The sequence below is a fragment of the Benincasa hispida genome, chromosome 6, assembly GCF_027475165.1.
Source record: "Benincasa hispida cultivar pf3 chromosome 6, pf3_genome.v1.1, whole genome shotgun sequence".
In the NCBI taxonomy this organism is placed as follows: Eukaryota; Viridiplantae; Streptophyta; class Magnoliopsida; order Cucurbitales; family Cucurbitaceae; genus Benincasa; species Benincasa hispida.
The window spans coordinates 36,025,308-36,045,819 of NC_143483.1; the positions used below are offsets into that span (position 1 = coordinate 36,025,308).

Genomic DNA, 20,512 nt, shown 5'->3' on the forward strand with positions numbered 1-20,512 from the left:
ATTCCAGAGCAAATAGACAAGTCAGATCCTTCTCAGGTCACTTTTCAATTTTGCTAGAAGCTGGGTCGTTCAGCTGGGGTCCTTCTCCTTTTAGATTTTGTAACAGCTGGTTGTTTAATAAGGAGTGTGTCAAAATCATCGAATCAGTTTGGTCAAGCAGTAAATTTCAAGGGTGGGCTGGTTTTGCCCTTAATCAGAAGCTGAAATGTGTAAAGGCAGCAGTAAAGGAATGACCCTCGAAATTTCAAGAAGAAGAGGGATGGTTAAAAGAAATAGAAAAATGGGATGCTCTTGCCGACTGCTCTACCCTTGCTAGTAGTGAATTGGCACTTAGATCCACCTTGAAGTCAGATTTAATGTCTCTTTACAGATTGGAGGAAATTAATCTAATCCAGAAAAGTAAGTTGAATTGGTTAAAGGTGGGAGATGAAAACACAAGTTTTTTCCATAAGTACTTAGCTTCAAAGAAGAGAAGAAATTTTATTGCTGAATTAATAGATGATCAAGGGGTGCCAACAACTTCTTTTCAAGAGATTAAACATTTAATCCTGAATTTTTACAGCAACATCTTTCTTAAGTCCCCGGGTCTAAGGCATCTTCCCTTGAACCTTGATTGGTCTTGTATCAATTCAACTCAGAATGCAAGCTTACAAGTCAAGTTTTCACCTGAAGAAATTCAGGCTGCTGTAAGGAAACTTGGAAAATGTAAAGCACCTGGACCCGATGGATTCACAGTGGAGTTTCTGCTGAAATTTTGGCACTTGATCAAGGAAAATCTGCAATCCACCTTTGAAGATTTCTATAAGAATGGTAAGCTTAATGCATGCATAAAGGAAAACTTCATTTGTCTTATTCAAGAGAAGAAAATAGAAGTCAAAGTTAGTGATTTCAGGCCAATTAGCTTAACATCAGTGGTATATAAGGTTGTTGCAAAGGTGTTGGCTGAAAGATTAAAATTGGTAATGCCTAGCATTATAGCTTCTTACCAAAGTGCCTTTATTGAAGGAAGGAAAATTTTAGACCCCATCCTCATTACTAACGAAGCTGTAGAAGATTATAGAGTGAAAAAGAAGAAAGGGTGGATTCTCAAACTTGATTTGGAAAAGGCCTTCGACCGTGTTGATTAGGATTTCCTAGAAAAGGTGTTGAAAAGCAAAAACTTTGGTCAGAAATGGATAGATTGGATTCTGGGTGTGTTAAAAATCCAATGTTTTCAGTTTTCATCAATGGTAAACCAAGAGGAAGAGTGGCTGCCACAAGAGGCATTAGGTAAGGTGATCCCTTCTCACCTTTCCTTTTCCTTCTTGTAAGTGAAGTTTTAAGTGCTTTGGTGACCAAGATCATTCAAGCCGGTCTATATGAAGGTTTTATAGTTGGCAAAGATAAAATTCAGATCTCCATCCTTCAATTTGCGGATGATACACTTTTGTTTTGTAAGTATGACAGCAACATGCTTGCAAAACTAAAGCAAACGGTGGAGTTTTTCGAATGGTGTTCAGGGCAGACTGGGATAAATCAGCCCTTTACGGTATAAATGTGGATGAAAATGAGTTGTTATCCACGACTGCTTCATTAAATTGTAAGGCAGATCAGCTTCCAATCCTTTACCTTGGGCTGCCTTTAGGTGGATACCCGAAAAAATTGTCTTTTTGGCAACCAGTTTTGGACAACTTTCAAGCTAAATTGGACAAATGCGTTTCAACCTTTCTAGAGGTGGTAGAGTCACATTATGCAAGTCAGTTTTGTCTAACCTCCCAACGCACTTTATGTCATATTCATATTGTCGGATGGAGTTGCTTCAAAATTGGAGAGAATCACAAGGAACTTCTTTTGGGAAGGGCACAATGGCAGCAAGCTAAATTATTTGGTGAAGTGGGCTTTGGTACAAAAACCTATGACAGATGGAGGCCTCGGCCTTCGTGAATTCAAAACTATGAATTTAGCACTACTTGCTAAATGGGGCTGGAGATTTTTCAAAGAGGAAGGCTCATTTTGGGGGCAAATTATCAGAAGCATTCATGGCACGGATCCTTTTAATTGGCACACGGCAGGTAAAGGGGTTAGAAGCTTGAGAAGCCCATGGATCAGTATTTCTAAATCTTGGCTAAAAGTTAAGTCGTTGGCCACTTTCAAACTTGGAAATGGCAGCAGAATTGCATTTTGGTTGGACCCTTGGGTGGGAGTGGCCCCTTTCAGTTCCTTATTTCCAAATCTCTTCCGAATCACCTTGTTTCCAAATTGCTCGGTTGCTGACCATTGGGACAATAGTTTAGCTGCGTGGTCAATCACCTTTCGTTGATTGCTTAAAGAAGAGGAGATCATCTCTTTTCAAGATTTGCTAGGGGTCATTGCAACAAGGAAAATTTCAGAAGTTGTTGATAGCAAGGTATGGTCTATCTCAGCCTCGGAACTCTTTTCGGTCAATTCACTTGGAATACACCTTTCCCACTCCTCCCCAATAGATAAAACTTTCTACTCGGCCCCGTGGAAGACTTGCAGCCCAAGAAGAATTAACATTCTAGTCTGGATAATGCTTTGTGGTCAATTGAATGTAGCTTCGGTGTTGCAAAGCAAGCTGGCAGCCAGCTATATCTCTCCTTCAATATGCCCTTTGTGCCTAAATTGGTCAGAAGACTCCCTCCACCTTTTCTTTGTTTGTGCCTATTCAGCTTGGTGTTGGAATAAGTTGCTGGCCTTCTTTAACATTTCATGGGTTATGAGTAATGACTTTAAGGGCAACTTGCTACAGCTTTTAGTTGGCATAAATCTACACAAATCCAGCAGTTTATTGTGGTTGAATGTAGTCAAGGCTTTGTTGGCTGATCTTTGGTTTGAAAGAAATCAAAGGGTGTTCCATGATAAGGCTCTTGGTTGTCAAGATCGATTCGAATCAGCCCGTCGGCTAGCTTCTTCTTGGTGTATCCTATCCAAGCACTTTAATGCCTACAGTTTATTAAAATTCAATCTCAATTGGAGGGTGTTTGCCTCCCTCCCAAGTGATGGGTTTTAATCTCTTCAGCATCCAACGGTTTTCTTAGATTTTCATTGATTTTTCAGTCTGTTTATTTAAGTTTTAACCCCAGTGTTTGTTCCTTTTGGGGAGTGTAATGCTTTTTGCTTTTCTTTTAAGCTAGTCTTAGTTTATCTTTGGATATGATGAGGGCGCTAAGGGGGTGTCAACCTAGTTGAGATGCCCGGGTGCGTTAGCTGATCCATTTGTTATTCGGTTGTTATTTAGCTCATTGTATAATTCTCTTGTACTATGGGCTTTTGCTCGATATTCTCTTATATCAATGAATTGTTTCCTTTTCAAAAAAACAAATAGTCATACCCTAGAGATGCTCTGATACCATGTACTTACTAGTCTTCGAATATATTTTCATTCATCTATTATTCATAATAAAGTTACATATATATAGGGAACAAAGAAAAACCTTAGACTAGGCATGTGCAATTACGATAAAGGACAACTACACATAAATATGTAAATACATATTATAAGACAAATTACCTTCCACCATTGGTTGATAAAGCTAAAACATTCTTTCAAAGCATCCTAAGTGATCATCGGTTTTTGATTGTGGCTCCATCAATACTAATCACTAGAACTTTCACTTTCTCTATATTAGACAATTCGTGGATTTCGAAATACCTCTTTTCTTTGTACAACCAAAACTCCAGGTTATCCCTAGAAAAAATAGGCATCTCCAAACATTTCTACTTGCTTTTATCAATACTCCCGTTTTCCTTGCTCTGTGTAGACTCTGCCTCTCCAGTTTCTTTCTCTTTTGATTTCATTTGAGACCCCTTAGAGATCATCAACTCGTCGTTTCCTTTTACCAATGTATTGTCACAACCCTCTTCGATCAATCTTCCGATATTGTTATAGAAATTCTACATGATCTCTTTCGTTCCTAGCAACTCCTCATCGACCTCCATCCGTTCTTCCAGTTGCTACTGAGCCATACTCCTTGTTATGCTCAGGATGAACGGCTTGGATACCAAATTGTTAGGTTTCCAATCCCCTGCACTCAGTAAACCCAACCCAACAAGCACAAAGAAATGACATAGATGCTTTAAGAAGCACAAACACTTTAGTTTCACTAGTGTGTTCGTGTTTGACAACACTCCGACACTTGTTTGTGCTACAAATGTCTTAGACATGTATAGAACACTTGTTGAGTAGACTAAAATGACATATATATAACAATAATGATAAAGTTTGAGTGTGAGATACATCAAACTATTTTTTAAGCATATAAATGCATCAAACCATTTACTTTGAATTATCTTCTTGTATAAAATTGTTATGTATGTTTTTTTAAAAATATCTATTTCAATAGAAGCGTCCTTGCCATGTCCATGTCCTAAATTTTTAAAAAATGACATGTTGCTGTGTCCATGTCTCGTATTCGTAATTGTGCTTCTTAGACAGAAGTTTATTTCAACAATATATTGCAATATAATACCTAAAAAAACAATATATTGCAATATAAATTCCTTAGTTCACAATCAAGATAACACAAGCTGAATGAACAAAACCATCCAGAAATAACGAAGAAAAAATTGAATAGCGAAAGTAAACTCCAACATATTCAAGGAGGTTGTGCTCAAATCTTCACACATGCACAAACTCACAAATTCTCTTTTAAACAACCTCCGTGGTCCCTGCTGGTAACCAATTCTCTAACTTTTGCGTTCTTGCTTCATTTGTCTCCGGAGTAATTCCTAACGGTTTAACTGAACCAAACCTGTGCTAGGCCAAATCAAACCCTAATTAATGAACCATCTAAGATTTGGACTTTTCAACCATGAGTAAACAACCATCAAAGGTAGATGATTACAGGACTCACAACAGCTGTTGTAGATGTGGACAGCTGGTTAAACTACACTAGTGGTAGAAGAAAAATGCCGACAAAGATGTTCATGAACGATGCTTAGTGCCTTCAACGACTACGAATGGCGAATAGCCAAGGAGCGAATCTAGGACATGAATGACGACTACCTTTGATGAACACAAACGGCAGTTTCCCCCGATGAACAAGATCAACGAATTCCCAAGGAGAAGATGAACTACACGAATCTTAACTCGCAAATGAACAGAGAACTCGCAAGCGAATTGATATGCACACTAGTTCGTTGTTGATCTATGTGCCGAAAGTAGGGTGCACTGTAATGGATGGCGGCTGGGGTTCTGGCAACTGCTCTGATACCATCTAGGTTTCTTGAGAGTAAAAATATATTGCTAAATTATTGAACAATGCAACTTAGATCTTCTTATTTAGAAGAGAGACCTATTAATAAATAGAATAAATATTGACAACTAATATTTACACCCAAATAGAATAAATTTTAACAAAATTATTTGCTGCTATGGATAAGATACTTGGAGTTTGTTGTTATGCCATCAAAATATAAATGATAATGAATTGAACAGATGTTCTATGAGGCTACGTTGTTTTTGTGCAGTTATTATGATTCATATAGGGGTGTTATAGTTTATTTTCGAGTTGTTGATGGGAGAATAAAGAGAGGCGATAGAATATATTTCATGGCTAGTGACAAGGTAAATTTTCTAGACTCTAAATTCCTTTTACCGTCTTTTGCTTTCTTGCAACATCTTCTGTTATTGGATTTCCTTTTCTCTAATACATTTAATACCACTCTATTGACAGGATTATTTTGCTGATGAAGTTGGAGTCTTATCTCCCAATCAGTTGGAAGTGGAGGAACTTTATGCTGGAGAGGTAAATGATTGATTGAACTTTATGCGGATAATTTAAATACATATATATATATACAAACAGGAGCTTAAACGTATCTCTAGAGCTTGTGTGGATAACCAGTAATATCAATCAAGCCCATCGGTCAAGTTCATCCCTCCTTGAAGTTGATTAATTTCTTTTCTCTTTATTCTTCTTGTGGGTTTTCTTATCATGGAAGTTAAGAGTTGTGTTGAAAATACCCTTTTCTGCATCTGGAAAGAAGATGAAGCAATTTTTGTTGAATATATGGAGCATAAACATCTAATTTCTTTATCTCTTTTATCTTCTTTGGTTCAAGAGTTTTTCCAGTAGATCTTCTGCATTTGCCAGTTAAGTCCATAACTCCTCAAGAAAGCTAGAGATTCCTCTGGCACTTTTCTTGTTGCAAAGTTCAGCTCTCAACACGGTTGATTTCTTGAATATTCTGTTTTGCCTCTCTCAGGTGGAAGGAAGTTTTTCCGGGTCTCAGCCCAGCCCTTTCTAGCAAGAAAGGGTGGCTTGTTTTCTTGGAAAATACTAAGAGATTTTATATTCAAGAAAAGGAAGAATTGGTATTGAAGAAGGTCCCTTTAAAATCAAAGATGGATACTTCTTCTGGCATGAATTCTGTTAAAGAACATTTCAACAACTCTGTTAAATCAGTGAAAAGGAAGCCACAACGTTGTACTGTCCATTTTGTTTCCTCACTTCCTTGTGAGCAGTCAATGCCTCATACAGTTTGGGTTAGTAAAGAAAAAGTATTAAGACACTGATTCAGTAAGATCTATATCTATGTCATCACTAGACTTGTGCTCATAATTCTTGGTTGAAAATTCATAAAGTTGTGGAGCATTATTTTGAAGATAGCATTGTGGTGAATTCTTTTGGGGGCATTTGGTGTCACAGTCGTAACTATTCAACTGTGTGGCGCCATGATCTTAACATGAACGTGGGCAGCCTAAAGGCTAACTCTAGCCAATACATTCTTTCTAGCAAGTCTTTCTACTTTGTCGGACACTAGGCAAGGTTCTATCGTCCTCTTCCCTTTTCTTTTGCTTTGCAACTTGCATCAAACATCAGCTCAAACTCTTATCCCCGAGCATCCTTTCACTCTTCGACGACATGGAATCAACCAAGTGTTCTCAACTCAACGCTTCTAAATTTACTTGTTCTCAACAATGTACTCGCCCTCTTGTGCATCTTACCTCTTTCGCGGCTTTAGCCGACTTGCCTCTACTCTAGGACAAGTCTCACAACGCGATCTAGCCTCAGCACAAGGCTAAGATCATTTAAACTCCTTGCCACATCATTTCTCAACATCTTGGTTCGTGTTTAATCGGCTATCCTGCTTCTACATCAAGGCGAGATCTTGCCAGGATGGTTTTAGACCACAAATAAGGTCAAAACTAGCTTACAAGGCTTATCGGGTGCAATCAGGTGATTCCTGTAGCTAAACTATATTAAAACTAGTGTATTGGGTGGTCATCAGACGATTTCGAGACCATTCCTGCCCCATATGAGCTTAAAGGGTTCCACCAGGTGCTTTTGGGAAATGGAAACAAGCCTCTTTATTGAAATAATGAAATAAGACTAATGCTCAAAGTACAACAATAAGATGCAAGGAAACAATAGAACAAAATTCAAAAACCAAAACGTGTGCACCTTCATCATATCCAAAACAACCTTATGCAACAAAACATAATAAATAATATACTAATGGTACATCGTTAAGTTGGAAAAATAAAAGCATTCCAATTTAAACACAAATCTTGAATGGAGAAATCTTCAAAAGCTTTAGACAAAGAACACCAAGAAGATGCGTTCATTCGAGCAACTTCAAAATGTTCCATCCAAGCAAAAGATTTATCGTGAAAGACCTTTGATTCCTTTCAAACCAAATTTCAACAAGCAATGCCTAGACCGCATTAGCTTCAAGCAAATTCAAAATGCTTCCGGGATGATTCTTGCCACACTTGGGGTTAAAGAATGCTAAACTTGCCAACCGGGATGAGTATTGAGGCTTACTGCACCAATACGAGACTGTTTTTTATGTGTTGTCTTTGTATATTTGAACATTAGTCTCTTTTCATTCTCTTAACGAAAAGTGTGGTATCCTATAAGGCCATGAAGGATTTAGTCTATCTTGTGTGGAGGATTTGAATGTTGATCAAATCAGATTTATGGAAGATGACAACTTTATTATTAAGGACAATGAACTGATGTTCAGTTGCAATTAGCTCCTATTTCGTTCCCACTTATGGTTGAAATTACCTTTGAATGAAGAAATAGTGAAAAACTCAAGTGTGGAAGCAATTGCTGCTATTATCTCATCTCCAGTTTCCAAAGATCCATCCATTAACAAGTGCATGAATCTTAGCTTTTATTAAAGCCAACTGGCTGTGAAAAGTCACCGGTTCTTTCAGATGTCTATTGTTGAATTCCGGTAAATGTCCCCTTAATTAATACTGATTTGGTTTCCAACCAAGATAAATCTCTTATTCCACAATGCAAACCGAATGACCATCCTTCCATGGATTTTAATGTTCCTAGGCGTACACCTACTTTGCCTCTTCCTTACGTATGGAAGAAAAAAATTTGGTCTCTCAGAATATTCAAAAGTAAATTCAGTCAAGTTAGAAGAAAATTGTGTTCGGTTATTAATTCCTCCAAATTATAACCCTAAGCACATAACAGGGATAAGACTTTTGGTCAATCTTGCATCTCTTTCCCTGGTTCCAATTCGAATCCTCATTTTATCGAAAGATTTTTTAGTCCTCCTTCTCAAAAGGATAACCATTCTATGCTGGTTCGGCGGTCCCAAAAATTGTTGAACAACTTTCAGAAGGTCGTTTTGCATCAATCTTTGATAATTTATACTCGAGAGAAGTTGGAGGGCTTTGTTTTCGTCTTTCGACCTTCAAAAAGGGTAGATATTTATCTATCTCCCTCTCAAACTCCATTCAAATTTTCTTCTCTTTTGAAATTTGTGGTATTCAGTTGCACAAAGTTCCCTCTCGTTCTCCAGCAGTTCAAGCTTCTTAGTAAGTTTTAGACAAAGGATTTTTTTTTCTTTCCAAAAAAGTAATTTTGGGCGATGAAAATTCCAATTGATGATGAGTCATTAAAGTCAACTTGGGTGGCTTTGCTTAGGAGTGGAATTAATCTTGTGGTATTCTCGTGGTCTTAGTGCTAAGGCTAAACGGGCTTTTTTAAAGAAGTTTAGTGGAGAGTCCTTGGAAAGGTTTCTTATTATTTTCTCTGCATGAAGAGTTGCTGGCGAGTTCTTGGTGGGACTTGATTTTATCAATGAAGTCTCTTTGGAAAGGCCTTTCATTTATTAGGTTCCATGCATGAAGAGTGATCAGTTCAAACTATTTAATGTGTTGTCGATGAGGTTCTTGGGAGTTGAAGCAATTAATTCTATTTTGTTAGAATTGACCGTGGTTGTTAAGAGTCATTTGCTGATGAGCCTTTGCCTTTTATTTTTTTGGTTGAAGGAGACAACACTTTTCATTGATATAATGAAAAGAGACTAATGTTCAAAATACAATGTCACATGAAACAAGAAACAACAAGTACAAGATAATTAAATACCTAGACTGAGAAAATAAAAGCACTCCAATTACGACAAATATCTTGAATAGAAAAGTTTGAGCATCAATCTCTTTTCATTTTTCAATGAATATTTTCGTATCTTGTTAGAAAAAAATGTATATAAATAGGAGTTTTTTGATGCGACAGGCATTGATACGATGGAGATTTCTAATATTTTTTGATTATTTAGACTAAAGATCATAAGGTGATTAAAAAAAAAAGAATTTCCGCTTCAAAAAAAAAAAAACATGGCTGGTTTCAAAAATGCTAAAATAGGCCAAGTTATTTACACATATAGCAAAACCTAAAAAGAAGCCCAAAAAGAATTTAAAATATGCCAAGAACTCCTCCCGCCCTAGTGAATAGTCTAAAAAACCACAACTCTTCTGAAAGCCAATCTTTCGCATGACCATACTCGACCCGGAAGACACGCGTGCCCAACCTTCTTCTCGGAGCTTCCAAAGACGTCACTGCTGCAAGTGGATGGACCGAGGCAGCCAGTGTAGAATTCGATCTTCATTGATGGATCTTTTCACTTTGAAACAAGCTTCTCAATATGAGATTTGTTGAGGTTGAAATAGGCAGTGAGTGATGAGTGAGATTGAGAAGAAACAGAAGAAGAACTAGTCATGCTGGAAGTTTCATCGTTGATGACGAGAGGAATGGTGATGAGCGTCGGAAGATTGTCGAGTTTTATTTTGCGAAAGCATGGAGAACTTGATGGATAGATGCCGGAGGATGATTTGGTGGTGACCTCTATCAGTGTCCATCACTGAAAGATAGTAATAGAAAACTATGAGTGTCTATCATACACTGACAGAGGTCTATCAGTATTTCTTTCTTTTCCTTCTTCTCCTTCTTTTCTTCTTTTTCCTCACCATCGTCTCCTCCTCCTCCTCCTTCATGGGCTTCTAGTAGAAGGTGATGTCTGGTGGGTCATAGGCCAATGAGGGATGTTGGTTTTGGGAATTTTGTGAAAAGGAGGTAGAATCTGAGGGAGGGCAAATGGTGTTGAATTTGGAGTTCAAGGAGTCGAAATTAGAGGGGGAAGGAGTAAGGAAGGAGGAAAGGATTCAGAGGAGAAGAAGGGCGAGGAATGAGCCGTCGAGGAAGCAGAAAGTGTCAACGAGGCAGGCAAAAGCCTTGTGGCAATGAGAAGGGCAAAATTGGAATTTTTAAAAATTTAAATGATTTTTCTTTATTTGAAATAGATTTACTGAATTTGCCATTTATGTATTTTGCTCTATGTTGCTATACAAGAAAAGCTAAAACAATTCAAACTAATCTAATTAACCCCTAAATTCTTGGGTGTTAAAAGAAAAAACCTAAACCTTAGGGATCGAGAAACATACTGGGAATGACATAATAAAGCTTTCTTGAAAAGTTATTTACAAAAATGTCCCTACTTTGATGCTCCTTTCAACATTATTCTTCTATTTTCTTGCCCTGTTCATTTTCAGGTTGGCTATCTTTCAGCTTCTATAAGATCAGTAGCTGATGCAAGAGTTGGAGACACCATTACTCACTATGGCAGAAAGGCCAAAGACTCCCTACCTGGATATGAGGAGGCCACTCCAATGGTATTCTGTGGCCTTTTTCCGGTTGATGCAGACCAGTATTGATCCACTGCTTATTCTCATTTATTTTCTATGTTCTAAAATTTACAAAGTAATGGTCTGCTTGTTTTCTTCTTAACCTAAATTTTTGAGTTCTTTTTTAGGTTCCCAGAGTTACGTGATGCCCTTGAAAAGCTACAACTTAATGATGCTGCGTTGAAGGTTATTGAACCATTGATTTTATTTTGTGTTTCGGTTTTAAGTCCATTCTATATATTGATTAAATTTTTCAATAATTTGATTTTATTGAGTTGAAGACAAAGATTTTATCCTATCACAACCTTCTTAACATGATTACATCATAGAGAAGAGGTAGAAATTGGAAAACATGTACACGTGAGGATTGGCTAGTTAATATTCTTGTGTCATATGAACTTTTTAGCATGTAGTTTGAGAATCAGTTTTTTTATAGCATTCTTTCTGTAGAACTATAATAATTTAGGAATAGATACAAATCGTTTGAGTTGTAGTGTTGATGGAAAATCAGTTTCTTTTTCTTCTTTATTTTCTTCCCAATTTCAACTGCTTCAAAAGAAAAAAAAGAGGTTAGATGCGTCGTTTTGTAAGGCATATTGATGCATTTTTCTAAAAATGCAAACTCAATTTTGGACATAATGTTGTTAAAGTTTCCTATTTATTTTTTTAATTGTAACAACTTTCATTAAGTAAAAGTGTAAGAATATGATGGCATACAAAAAACCAAAGCCCACAAAAAAATGTATCCAATAAAAAGAAGGGGCTCCAACTATATAAAATAAAACGTATATAATAATTAGAAAAGTTCTTCGAAATTGAAACCCAGAGGGAAACGTGTAATCTAACAAGGGATCAAACATTACTAGGGTGCCTTTCCAGCCGTTTAAATGCTTTGTTATTTCTTTCTTCCCAAAGATCCCGCAGAATAGCACGTGCCCCAAGCCAAAAAAACTGGTCATTCTCATAAAACGGCAGCCGGAGGAGGAACTCCCATCATGTCATATGTTTCCATGTGGTGAGTCAGTGAGAAACCAAATGTCTGAAAGAAGTCACTCAAACAGCTCTTGCGAACTCAAATCTTCAAAGAACATGGTCCAAGTCTTCTTTTGCCTTTCGACCCAGAACACAACAGAATGAACCAATTAATAAGAGTATCTTCCTCGCAAACCGATCCAAAGTGTTAACTTTTCCATTTAGAACATATCAGGTAAAGAATTAACTTTCATCAAACTCTTAATCGTCCAAAGAGAAAAAGAATTGACTCACCTAAAGGAGAAGGATAAAAAAGGCTACAAAATAAAGAGTTACACTCCACACCCTTACATCCTTTCTCTCGTGTCTAAAGATAAACCCTATAAACAAGGCCAAATGAGAGGCCATTTCCCTCACTTCTCTATTCGATGAAGAGTGACGAAAACCAAACGAAAGGATAAGGAGCTCCCCAACCAAGTGAAAATTCAGACACCAATCAATTTTGAAGGAAGACAAATGGAAAGAGGCACTGGAACGACGAGTCAAGGGGTCTATTCCCAATCCATTGATCTTCTCAAAAGTATCTTTCCTCTCCCCCACCATATTGTGGACCAAATGAGAGAAAGAAGGGAATCGCTTAAAAGTATCCTGCCATTAGTTCTGGTATATGCCTTTAACCCCATGTGACAACTATTCGAAAGGACGGGGTACATACTTATTAGCAATGGTCCAATATCGAAAAGAATTAAACTCAAGGGGGAACCGCCACAATCGTTTTCCTAACAAAGCCGTACGGAACTTGAAATTCCCCGTCCCTAACCCCTCAAGGCAATGGGCTTCTCAATGATCTCCCACCTAACCAAGTGTAACCCTTTTCCTTCTTCCTCCCCTAACCAATTCCCTATGTCATGTTTATGAATAGTGCCACATACAAATGATCTAAACCCACCAACATACATGCATAATAAACCCTTTCCTACAATTTGACATAAGATGCCATAGAAATCCCTAAACCCCTTTATGGCCTACTTGTTTCTTGTGCATGTTCCACTCATACATTCGACAAGTGTGAAAGTGTGTTGTAAGTTGGTTGATCTTATGAAAAAAATAGTATTTTCTCTGCATGTACATTGGTTACATGTAGAAACTTATAAAATATATGTGAAGTTTTAAAGTTGACATCTTATTTGAGTGTTGAAAGTTCAAGAAAATGTGTGTAATTGAATGGTTAACAAAAAAAAAAGTTAAGCAATAAAAAATAGGCGGCAAAAAGTAGATTTTTTTAGGTTATAAAAAAATGCACCAGATATCCTTACTTAAAAACTCAACTCTGCACCCTTAAAACAAACTTAAGGAATTTTCCTTTCGTTTTTATCTTTACTTTTTTTTTTTTCCATTTATGTTTCTTCTTACTTTTTGTTAAATATATGTGCGCATATTTCATGGTATGTCAAATTATGCATACATTTATTTTTATAAAAAGAGTAAATAAAGAATAGCGTGTCCCCAATGTGTCGTGTCCTACTTTTTTATAAATTCACGTGTCGCCGTGTTGGCATTGTGTCGTATTCGTGTCGCATGTTGGTGTCCGTGCTTCTTAATTTCTCCCTACATCATTGCGTTATATTGTAGAAAATTATGTTGTGATCTTTGACGTTGCATGTTTGCATCCTCTTCTTTTGCCGTTCATTTTGCTATAATTTTCCACTACCCATCCTCATACTATTTTAATCATTTATGTCCAGACCATTTTCTATTGTTGCAATCTGATTGATTACAACAATATATGATATGAATTTAATTGTTTTGGCACTTCAACTTCATACAGTTTGAGCCTGAAACATCAAGTGCAATGGGTTTTGGCTTCAGATGTGGTTTTCTGGGTCTTCTCCACATGGAAATCGTCCAGGTTCTTTTCCTTCTATCTTTTCATTACGAGACTTGTCTGCCTTCCTTCCAGCATTTGAAACTAACGTTAAAAGAAATTTTTTCTTACAAATGCCTCTGTTATACAGGAAAGACTTGAAAGGGAATACAACCTGAGCCTGATAACAACTGCTCCAAGCGTTGTATATAGAGTTAACTGTGTAAACGGTGATACTGTAATTTCTCCTCTATCCTAAGGCTTATATTTCATTATCTTACGGTAGTTGGAAGAATGAAAATAGTATGTACGTACTACTTGCTGTAGTTGTGAATCTAGAGCCACATGTGATTTAGATAGTTCTCTGTAGGTGCTCAAAAAACGATTACCCACAAAATTTGATTTGCAAAACCAAAATCTTCGATTGAGTTGCATTATAAGCTTGTTTCTTTAGTTGTTTTTGGTAACTTTTGAGCCTTAGTCTTTTCATTTCAGCAATAAACAGTTTCATTGCTTGTTAAAAGAAAAATAAGTTGAACCAGAATAGGTTTATTTAGATCATGAATTCTGAAGCTAGGTAGGGTGAGTCAATCCAAATCTAAATAATTAAAAAAAACCAATTTTTTTCAATGAATTAATCATTTCTACCAAACATTGAACATCATATTCACACGGTAGTTTTTCATTCATATAAGTGCCTTAATAATTAATAGTCTGTATACATGTCGAGAATTAAAAATATAGAAGGTTGTTAGTTCTTGGAATAAGAATAACAATGTGGTGACGTGATGAATAATTCTGGTATTTTTATAATAGAAAGCTCTCTCCTCTCTCCACCTCCCTCACCAAACTTCCCATAAGTGTCCATCCGCCATGACCACCACCATGCCCCCACCACCCCCCTCCTACCCCACTCGTTCTATCCATATTGACCGGAAGCTTTTCACCCTACAACTCAATGACACTAGCAATGGCAATTCTGTGAGAATAACTGAAAAAGGCCGATCATCGACATAGTCCCTTAACCTCCCTTGGAAAGCTCTCCATTGGCTTTCCTCCTCTTTTCACTCCCTTCAGCATGATCCCTGCAACTACAAATTTTTTAAAAAGTTCACTGACGACGACACCCTCTGGTTAGAGAAATTACACAACAAGAATTGATATTATGCCAAACTTACTCACCTTTACCACACGGGGTGCCAGACGAAGATCTTCATCCCTTCGGAGGAACAAAAACAAGGCTGGTTTTCTTTCTACTCTCTACTATTTGATTATATGGTCGGTCCACCCTAACCTCCCACCCAAGCTTTCAGTACCACGATTGTTGTGCAGCCAAGACCTACAAACCCCATCAAGCCTCATGAGATGGCTAAGCCAAACCCCCCTCCCTTGAATCCCATCCCCCCGGTTACTGTCCACCTTTATGAAGCCCTCCCTTGCCTTCATCTTGAATGGAATTCAATGGTGGTGGTGCAGTGCTACCTTCCTTATGATTCTTGGCTGGAAATTTATGATACAGTCCAATCATCTCTCTCATCCTGCTGTACGATCAATCCACTGCTTGATGACAAAGCTTTTCTCCACATTTATAATCCAAAAATATCAGAATCTCCACGGTAGCATAATGACTGGTTCCTATTTGGGAAGTTCTGGCTGAAATTCTTGGACGCCACAAACTCTTTCTCCTATCAATGATAGCTCACCGCCTCATTCGGGGGATGGATTGACATTTTCGATCTCCCACCAATTCTCTGGAATGACAAAATTTTCAAGTTCATTGGCGATCAATGTGGTGGTTTCATTTGTTCTTGAAGCCAAACCGATAGAGGTATAAATCTCTGGGGTGCTCGCTTAAAAATCCGGTCGAATTCTATAGTATTCAATCCCTTGCAGCTGATATTACCTCGAGAGCTTACTGGATCGGAATTTATGGTGAATATTCGTGGGATAGTCGCAGGCCAAAGCACACCCCTTTCAGATTCCTGTTGCCGACGTCGGACGCCTAAGGCATCATTTTTCATAGATTCGCCACCGGCCATAACCTTCCCTTTTCCGACACGACGACAAATCAGGGCAACATTAATGTGGCTACGGATTTTCAGCCTCCCCCCATTGACAAAGGAAAGTCCCCAATTAATTCCTTGCTGGTCAAGGCTAACTTGCCTAATTTACAATAGCTGCCAATTCCTACCGACTTTCCTTTTATTGTTGCAAACCAAATCCCTAAGGCACCGTCTCCCCCTCCAACGACCTCGTTGACCTGCCCCATAATTATCCCCAACTCCACCAAATCTCCTTCCCCCTCCTTTACCCAACCCTCTCTAGCGATGGTTACCTTCAATGAAGGCCCATTTAACCTTATCGAAGGCACCACACATTTTACCACTCCGAAAAACCCAACCCACAATAATTTTGACTCGGAGGCCTATCTTACCAGCCCATTATCCCCAATGATTTTGCCCCTTACCCTTTGGATGATGCTGTGTTTGGCGACAACCTTGACGAATCCAGCCATCCGATTAGCATCCTCCCCCCTGTCCCAGACGATTTGACCAGCCCTACCTAAAATCCCTTCCCTCCGATCCCACCTTCACAGCTCCACGACCATGGAAATCCATCACTGGCTGCTCATTGTCCCCTTAGTTTGCGTGACATGGCCTGTATCCTCTCGGAACATGGCTTGTGTGTTATGGCTATTCCCTCCCTCCCTCCTCCAAAGGCTAAGAAATCCGGCACTAGTAAGCAAAACAAATATAGGCGAGAATTACAAAACTTACATTCCTTCATTTGTTATGATAAAACAACACCACTAGCTGTCAGGGAGGGTGACGATTATGGCCAGTGGAATTCCTATCTTGGAATGTACGTGGTTTGAATTCTTGGAAGAAACGTGCCCTTGTTAAAAGGACACAACTCGGGCATTGTCCTTTAGGAAACCAAATTGCTTGTTATCGACTCTTTTATGGTTAAATCTATTTGGAGCTCCTTTTTTATTGGATGGACGATGCTTGATGCAATTGGTACTGTTAATGATGTTATCCAGGGACTCTTTACTCTTTCTGTTCAGGTTACTATGGCAGATGGTTTTTCTTTCTGGCTTTTGACTATATATGGTCCATCAGATGGCTTGTATCACCCTTATTTTTGGCAGGAACTTGATGATTCGGTTGGGTTGGGTGGTGATAGTTGGCTTATTGGAGGCGACTTTAATGTAACACAATGGTCATGGGAGAAATCGCACGAAAATACGATCACCAACAATATGAGACTCTTTAATTACTGGATATCTAATTATCAATTGAGGGATATTCCTTTGTGTAATGGCAGTTTTACTTGGTCTAGGATATCTAATTATCAATTGAGGGATATTCCTTTGTGTAATGGCAGTTTTACTTGGTCTAGCTCCGAACCTATTTAGTATGCTTCTCCGACTGATCGTTTCTTGATTATTGATTTATGTATTGCTAAGTTTGGGACTCTTAAGGTGAATTGTTTAGATCGGGTTTCCTCTGATCACTTTCTCTTGGCTCTGACTGTCGGCAATATTGATTGGGGCCCATGCCATTTCGTTTTGAGAACTCTTGGCTTCATATTCCTTCTTTTCGGCCTTTTGTTGAGTCTTGGTAGGGTAATAATCTAGTTGTTTTGTGGCCTGGTCATGGCTTGATGATGAAACTGAAAGCTCTTAAATTTTTCCTCCGAAGTTGGCATCAAACTCAACGACAAGCAGCTTTTACTTTTCCGTCTCTTTATACACAACTTCTTCCCAGGTAGCAGTCGACATCCTGAGGCCTAGCAGTTCTGCTAGTCAGTGACTGTCTTAAGTGAAACATATACTTTAAATCATAGTTAACATAGACATGCTTATCAAAGAAACAATTATTAAATCATGATCAGGGTTTTTAAAATGGAACTGAAATTATAAGAGTTCATCATGTAAAAAAAACCTTGAAATAATTTATTAGCATCTTTCTGAAACTCCACTACTCCACTTCCTTGAAATAAGAGTACATCATGTAAAAAAACTTGAAATAATTAACTAAGCAAAATCTTCATACTTGGGTTTGTATGAAGAGTTTGCTTAGTTAATTGCCACCTGGCAAGCTTATCCCTTTATTGATGTCTCCCTTCAACGCATGATCGTCTGCCGCATCCTTTGTCAGCTTAGCCCTCAACAATTGTATACAAAGTTGGTCACATAAACCCTACGTACCACTTGCTATACTTAGCCACAAGACAACACCCCCTCATTGGGCCTCTGGCCGCATCATTCAACCAACGTAGAGTGCTTGTCTGAACTCCGATTGACATGAAATTCGACGTGCTTGCATATCTTATCAATATGCATCTAACTCTAGAGCCGCTCGTCCAAACTCGCGATGGAACCCCACCTTTTGAGGTCACGGCCCGGGGCCCCATCAGGCCCCCATGGAGTTTGTCACTGACACCACTGATGACATGGTTGTTTGTCTTTCTGCTTAATGTTCAACATGGCATGCTACCCACTTATCTTGATGTGTTGGATGATACACCGTCCTCGGTCGCATCATGACACTTCTCTTGGCCCTCTATCTTTGCCAGATGTGTCGACACTCATGTGTTGCCGCTGCATTGTTTGCACAAGTGGGTTCACAATCTGCTATCGCAAAGTTAGATTATAACATCCTCCCCATTTAAACTGTCATCGTCCTTGATGACAAACTTGGGGGTGCAGTCCACTTTCATTCTCGTTGGATTGCAACACATGGCGCCTACTAGTTCCAACTCTTGGAACCCTCTCCTTTCTTTAGGTGTTAACTTGTTCCTACTTTACCTGAGAACCCAGCGTTCCATACTTAAACATATTTTCTTGCCCTTTTCTGGCTTACCATTAATAGACTTCTCCAACTCTCTACGCGCTAACCATGTTACAACCTGAATGCATATAGTCATAATACTTAGAAAATTTTCCTTCTCTTACATTTCAGACGCATCATTCACTGTACATACTTAACTACTTTTTCTATTGACGTTAATACACATCTTAACTCATAATCAAGAAGACTTAAATTTAATTAACTAGTAAAACAAGTTTAGGGGTTTACATTAACCTTCCCGAGGATGATTTGGACTGGATGGTGAATTCATTTGGATGCAAAAGAGGCCATTGGCGCACGACTTATCTTGGTCTCCCATCGGGAGACAACTCCAATTCTATGAGGTTTTGGCACCATGTTGAGAGAATTCAATAGAAGCTCCATAACTAGAAGCGTGCTTATGTATCTAAGGGCGGAAGGCATACTCTCATCCAGGCCACCCTTTCAAGCTTGCCTACATACTACCTCTCTCTTTTCCGTGCCCCTACTGATGTTATTCATAGATTGGAGAAACTGATTCGTGACTTTCTTTGGGAGGGCTCCAGTGGTGAGGATGGCATGCATAATGTGAATTAGGCAACCACTCAACGTCCTAAACTTTTGGACGACCTTGGTATAGGTAACTTTCGATGTTGTAATTCTGCTCTTTTGGCCAAATGGATTTGGTGGTTTTTACATGAACCTAATGCATTGTGGAGGGAACTTATTGTGGCTAAATGTTGCTCTCCTTCATGTATATGGCCATCTATTACTCGTACTTCGGCCAAATCCTCGTGGAGGTTTATTTGTTAGATTGTTGATTTGGTTGCATCTCGCACTCAGTGCTCTCTTGGCACGAACTCTACTATTTCCTTTTGGCAAGGCCATTGGCTTAGTTGTTGTGTTCTCTATGAGATTTTCCCTCGTTTGTTTCGGCTTACTAGGTCTCTCGATATTACGGTGGTTGAGGTGTGGCTTGTGAATTCTGAGGCTTGGAACCTACGTCTTCGCCGTAATCTTTGTGATTCTAAAATCCATGAATGGGTTTCGTTATCTATATTATTGTCTATTGTCAGATTTTGTGTTGTGCCTGATTCATAAAGATGGTTAATTGGCCCATCTTCTTCGTTTTTCGTGAAATCTCTCATTGATGACTTAATGGTTTTTTCTAAGCCTCTTGTGAGGGATTTATACTCTGTCATCTGGTGAGATCATTACCCTAAGAAAATTAAAATTTTCTTTTGGGAGCTTAGTCATAGTGCCATCAATACTGCAGATCATCTCCAACGTCGCATGCCTTATATGTGTCTCTCCTTCTTGGTGTGTTACGTACAACGTTCAGGCTGAGACCCCTACTCATCTGTTTATACATTGTTCCGTTGCCTCCCGCTTCTGGAACGATATTTTGGACGCCTTTGGGAGGTCAATCGTTTGTTCCCATAATATTTTGGACATTCTTGACTCCCTTTTGGTGGGACACCCTTTTACTGGCACAAAGAAGATGGCTTGGCTGACTATTCTGCGTGCTTTTTTCTGGACCTTATGGGGTGAACGTGACAAGCGTCTCTTTAGGAACTCCATCTCATCTTTTGATTCTTTTATCGATCTTGTTTTGTCTACCGCTTTTTATTGGTGCAAATTTGGGCACCCTTTTAAGAACTTCACTCTTTCTTATATAGTTTCCCTTTGGAAATCTTTTTGTAACCACCTATAGGTGTTTGGGGTTTCCCCATATTTCATTTTTTCAATGAAATCTTTCTTCTTTAAACAAAAACGAATAACAATATGGTTATATTAGAGACTACAAAATAAGTGCTCCAGGAGTAAAAGGAAAGGTTGGAAAAATTAGTCGACTAAAATAAAGATGGTCAATATCTCTAACACTCCCACTCAAGTTGTGTGGTATACATT

At 38.5% G+C, this 20,512-nt stretch overlaps 1 protein-coding gene across 1 annotated transcript in view; it reads left to right on the forward strand.

Annotated features, from left to right (window-relative positions):
- Window positions 1–20,512, forward strand: part of LOC120079330 (Small GTP-binding protein) — a 78,212-nt gene that overhangs the window by 41,086 nt on the left and 16,614 nt on the right. Inside the window, exons 9-14 of the mRNA XM_039033491.2 lie at window positions 5,470–5,566; window positions 5,676–5,747; window positions 10,799–10,953; window positions 11,059–11,116; window positions 13,731–13,811; window positions 13,918–14,004. Of these exons, the coding sequence (XP_038889419.2) occupies window positions 5,470–5,566; window positions 5,676–5,747; window positions 10,799–10,953; window positions 11,059–11,116; window positions 13,731–13,811; window positions 13,918–14,004 (550 nt within the window). The remainder of the gene's footprint in view (window positions 1–5,469; window positions 5,567–5,675; window positions 5,748–10,798; window positions 10,954–11,058; window positions 11,117–13,730; window positions 13,812–13,917; window positions 14,005–20,512) is intronic.